This window comes from Suncus etruscus, chromosome 5, assembly GCF_024139225.1.
Source record: "Suncus etruscus isolate mSunEtr1 chromosome 5, mSunEtr1.pri.cur, whole genome shotgun sequence".
In the NCBI taxonomy this organism is placed as follows: Eukaryota; Metazoa; Chordata; class Mammalia; order Eulipotyphla; family Soricidae; genus Suncus; species Suncus etruscus.
In genome coordinates, this window is record NC_064852.1 from 94,526,818 (window position 1) to 94,531,971 (window position 5,154).

General features: G+C 59.3%; 1 protein-coding gene across 1 annotated transcript; it reads left to right on the forward strand.

Annotated features, from left to right (window-relative positions):
* Positions 1–371: 371 nt before the first annotated feature.
* On the forward strand, positions 372–2,491 carry DLX2 (distal-less homeobox 2). The gene is made up of 3 exons (XM_049773488.1): positions 372–792; positions 1,325–1,509; positions 2,078–2,491. The coding sequence occupies exons 1-3, from the start codon at positions 372–374 to the stop codon at positions 2,489–2,491; spliced, it is 1,020 nt and encodes a 339-aa protein (XP_049629445.1).
* The last annotated feature ends 2,663 nt before the right edge of the window (positions 2,492–5,154 follow it).

Here is a 5,154-nt window from a genome sequence, read left to right on the forward strand (position 1 = left end):
GGCCCGGCCCGGCCCGGCCCCGCCAACCCTTGCCGCCCCCTCTAACTGCCCGCCCCCCGCCGGAGCCCGCACTGCCCTGGGCGGACGGACGGCGAGCCGAGCAGGGCCCGGAGGCGGAGAGAAGATGCGGCCCGGGACAGCCGTCGTCCTGAGCGGTGCCCGGTGGTGATCGCCTCCCCCGGAGGAGGAGTTGCCCAGACCCTGGCCACATTTCTTGATTCCTTTTTTATTCCTCCCGCCCCCCCTATCCCTTAACTCCCCGTAATTACATTGGCTGCTGGAAGGGAACGGGGAGAGTCGGAGGAGGCGCCTCGCTTTCTCCCCACTCGCGCCCCTGCCACCCCGGGCTCTTTCCGTCCCTCCCGGCCAGGATGACTGGAGTCTTTGACAGTCTGGTGGCCGACATGCACTCGACCCAGATCACGGCCTCCAGCACGTACCACCAGCACCCGCAGCCCCCGAGCGGCGGCGGCGCTGGCCCGGGTGGCAGCAACGGCGGCAGCAGCCTCCACAAGCCGCAGGAGTCGCCCACCTTGCCCGTGTCCACCGCTACCGACAGCAGCTACTACACCAACCAGCAGCAGCAGCAGCACCCGGCGGGCGGCGGCGGCGGCGGCGGCGGTGGCGGAGGGGGTTCGCCCTACGCGCACATGGGTTCCTACCAGTACCACCCCGGCGGCCTCAACAGCGTGCCCTACTCCGCCAAGAGCGGCTACGACCTGGGCTACACGGCCGCCTACACCTCCTACGCGCCCTACGGAACCAGCCCGTCCCCGGCCCACAACGAGCCCGGTAGGCAGCGCGCGCGCGCGTCGCGTCCCGAGTGCCAAGTCGGCTCTGGTTACGGGGAGGGGTGGGATAAGAGACGCGTGGGGCGGGGATGGGGATGCACGCGTCCGGAGCTTCTGGACGGCCTTTCGCTCCCCGCCCGCCCGTCTGCCACGCACCCTTTCCCCTCCGCCTCTTCCAAGTCTGCTTGCCCAGAGTCGCCGGGGACGACCACCAACCACCGGTGCGCCTCGGGTGGCACCGGTTGACCTCCCGGCAACCGCGCGTCCGTGCCACCTGCCCTCTCTCCTTTCCAAACTCCCCTGGGCGCGTGTCTTCTCCCCTGATTTGCAGCACCGCTCAGTTCCAGGATTTGGTGGCGTGGGGTGTGGGATGCGCTCGTGGCAACGCTGTGCCCCTGCGGTGCCCATGAGGACCCGCCTCCTCCTGCTCCTGGCCCTGTCTTTCCTTCACCTGGTCCTCCCGATGCTGAAGGGGGTATCCCTTGAGGGGTTCCTCCTGCTTGCACGGTGTTCACCGTCGCGTGTCTTTACAGAGAAAGAGGAGCTAGAGCCTGAAATCCGGATCGTGAACGGGAAACCAAAGAAAGTCCGGAAACCCCGCACCATCTACTCCAGTTTCCAGCTGGCGGCTCTGCAGCGGCGCTTCCAGAAGACTCAATACTTAGCTCTACCCGAGAGAGCCGAGTTGGCGGCGTCTCTAGGTCTTACCCAGACTCAGGTTAGGCCAATCGGTGTCTGGAGGGCTGGGGTGGGGTCAGGTGTGATGGTGGGGGTGAGGGTGGGGACTTCACCACCAGGTTGCTTGCCTGGGATGGCCTGGAAGGAGGCGAATTCCTGGCTATATCCCTAAAGCGGGGAGAGAATCAAAGTAATTGTAAGGCTACGGAGACCGGTGTCAGGCGGCTTAAATATCTGCTGAAACCCTTTAGGAATGAGCTCGGGAATGGCCGAGGTCGGGCTGGCACCCGGTTCTGACTTTTCACGCGCTTCTGAGTACGCGGGTAAAGTCAGAGGCGCTCGGAAGCCCCTCGGGCGGCGGTCAGCTCGGAGCGCGCGCATAGTGGGGGGCCTCTGGCTTGCTGAGATTCCCCCCCACACACACACACACACCCATGCAAGCTAGAAGCCAGGAGCGTCCGAGGCCACCGCACGCGTTCGGCTAAGCTGCGCCTGCCTACTGGGGGCTCAGTACCCACTTCCAGCTGCGCGCTCTACCCGCGTCCCCCCCCCCACCCCCGGCCGCTGCCAAGTGCCTCCACTAATACTTGGGTCCCTTTTCCACGCAGGTCAAAATCTGGTTTCAGAACCGCCGATCCAAGTTCAAGAAGATGTGGAAAAGCGGGGAGATCCCCACGGAGCAGCACCCCGGGGCTAGCGCCTCGCCCCCTTGCGCTTCGCCGCCCGTCTCGGCGCCCGCTAACTGGGACTTCAGCGCCCCGCCAAGGATGGGTGGCGGCGGCGGCCCAGGCAGCGGCGGCAGCGGCGCGGGCAGCTCGGGTTCCAGCCCCAGCAGCGCGGCCTCGGCTTTCCTGGGCAACTACCCCTGGTACCACCAGGCCTCGGGCTCCGCCTCGCACCTACAGGCGGCCGCGCCGCTGCTGCACCCAACGCAGACCCCGCAGCCGCACCATCACCACCACCACCATCACCACCACGGCGGCGGCGGGAGCGCCCCGGTGAGCGCGGGGACGATTTTCTAAGCTCGGGAGCATTGCACAGAGACTGGAGAAGAGAACCGAACAGCGATCTCGGCGCTCCACCAACCCTGCAGCCCGCCCCAGCCTAGGGATCCCCCTACGGGCCCGTGCAGGCGCCTCCCTAAATGTCCTGGAGGAGGCGGCTCCGGGATGGAGATCTCGGGCTCCCAGGTCCCGCGCACCCTTGCGCGGCCACTTCGCGACGGACCTGAGCCGGGTTCCGGCTCCTGGGAGAGGCGCCGGGGCCGCCCTCCCCGCCCCGCCCCGCCCCGTCCCGCCTGGCGAGCCCGGCCGGCGCCTTCTTAGCCCTGGGCTGCGAGTCGCGTCCTGGTGCAGGAAGCCTCCCCCGCCCTCCAGGCTTCCCGGGTGCTCAGAGGCCCCTTTCTCCTCTCGCGCCCCCAGGCTCAGTTCGAGACCGCTGGGGCTCCTGACCTCCTGGGCCCTGCCCGCGCCCGCGCGCCCCCTGGCCCCACCGGCCTGGCCTGCCGCTTTGTCTCTGCACTCGGGTCCGCAGCCCTTCGGTCCGTCCCAGCCTTAGCTCGGCCCCCCTCCCGCCCCCCAGGAACAAACCCCTTAGCTCTTCTCCTCCATCACCAGTGAAGTTTTTTTATTTTTATTTTTTTAAAAGTTTAGGTGCCTTTGCGGATGACCTCATTTTGATGTTGGGGGAAAATGATTTTTTAATATGTGGACACTGCAAAAAAAAAAGTGTTTAAATTATCTTTTTTAAAAACCTATTTCAGGATTATTAGCCTGGACCTCGACCTAGAGTTTGTAAATAAAGGTGTCGTGCAGATTTTCCCACTGATTTATTTGTATAAAAATATTCACCTTTTTTTGACATTTTTTGTAAACCCCCACCCCACCCACTTGTGAAAACTGCGCTTCAGCAGTGACCTCAGCAATCCCTCTGTTTTATTTTCCCGTTTAAAAAATTCTTTTTTTCTTAGTTAAACTAAGCTACTGATTTGGATTTGTTTTATCTTATCCTGAAGTCTTTGTTCTTGAAATGAAAGGTATTTTGGGGTTATTTATTATGAAAACGACATGCTCTTAATGTTGATTTTACAATATGAAGAGATTATTTAAATAAATTATTGTTTTCATTGGATGTGTGCGCTCTTTCCTTGGTGGCTGCCCTGGCTGGGGACCTGATCCGTAGGAGTCACTTTTACATCCTTCGAAGGCTGCACAAGAGAGGACAGGCTTGCTGGGCACCACACCGGGACGCCCCAAGGGTTCCTGCTCTGTCCAACTCGGTGCTGGCCAGCTCTCAGAGCGGTGAGTCACACCACGCCCTGCGACTACAGCCTCCACCCGCCCAAGCAGGTTCTGGCGTCACCACCCCCCTCGCCAGAACTGTCAGCGGTCCAAGCCAGCGGTGCCGCCCCATGCTGGACCTGACTTTCGAACCTGCCGCTCCACCACTGCTCGGGCTCTGACCCTCCTCCTCCCCGTTGGCCCCTTGGTGCTTTAGGGCTTGTCTGAGTCTGGTACTCTGTGAGTCATCCTCTGGGGATTGGGGTTGCTGCTCAGAAATGCTGGGTGACACCGGTGCACAGGGCTGCACATGCATGAACCACTCTGTGACCCTCAGAGTCATCTGTACCCTGTACCGTCACACTCACCCCATTTTTCTATGTTCACACAGTAACGCACCCATTCCACAATCACACGTGTCCTACACTTACACTCCTACATTCAGTCTGACTTGGGCAAGAAGAATCCCTCTCACAAATCACACACACACAAAACACAAATGCTTACTCACCTAAAGACACCCACATGCACACATCTGCACAGTGCTGCCAGAAGGCACTCTCTCATGTCTTCACGGGGAACCATGGCTTCTCACTCTGTTCTGCTCTCCACCTTAGGTCCCGTTTCCAGCTATGGAGCTGAGCCTGTTTTCTGGCACCCCTTGCAAAGGTTGGTGGGTAATCAAAGTCTGAACCAAAAATCTCTTTCCATTCTTTGGGTTTATTTATTTGTATTGTTTTGTTTGTGGGGCACACCCAGTGATGCTCAGGGGTTACTCTTGGTTCTACACTCAAAAACTGCTCCTGTCAGTACTGGGATTATGGGGAGGAACCATACATACAGAAAGCCTGGATTCAAACCTAGGTCTGCTAAGTGCAAGGCAAGTGACCTTCCTACTGTGCTTTCTTACCCCCAAAGCCCCTTCCTTTAATGTGCTGGAACCCGTGAAGTTGGAAGCTTCCTAGCTCACTCAGACTGTGTGGCTTTGGTCTACTCATTTAACCTTTCTATGCTGGTTTGCAGTTTATAAGATGGGTGAAATAAAAACAGCCTTCTCAGGCTTAGGAATACTTACTGAGGCACTGATGTGACATAGTATCTGGCACAAGCTAAAGATTACATAAATGTGAGTAGTAGTAGACCATTGTGCTCCAATGTTCTCAAATAGATAATAGATGGCCTTTACCCTCCCACACACACATACTGTGATGAGGCCCACAGTTAACCAGAGACCTTTCCTTGTGTGGAAGGAAGAGCATCTTTCCTTTTGTGGGAGAGCTCCAACCCCATTTTCCAGAACCTGGTCCAGAACCTGGGAGGGGAGACAGAACCTGGTCCATCTCCTAGGAAAGAATCAACATCTACTGACCAGAAGTGGGCAGCAGCCCAGCTGGCCAGATGCGAGC

Coding starts and splice junctions, on each gene's coding strand:
- DLX2 (XM_049773488.1), top strand. CDS start 372: ATGACTGGAGTCTTTGACAGTCTGGTGGCCGACATGCACTCGACCCAG. Junction 793..1,324: donor CCCGGCCCACAACGAGCCCG/GTAGGCAGCGCG, acceptor GTGTCTTTACAG/AGAAAGAGGAGCTAGAGCCT. Junction 1,510..2,077: donor TAGGTCTTACCCAGACTCAG/GTTAGGCCAATC, acceptor TTTTCCACGCAG/GTCAAAATCTGGTTTCAGAA.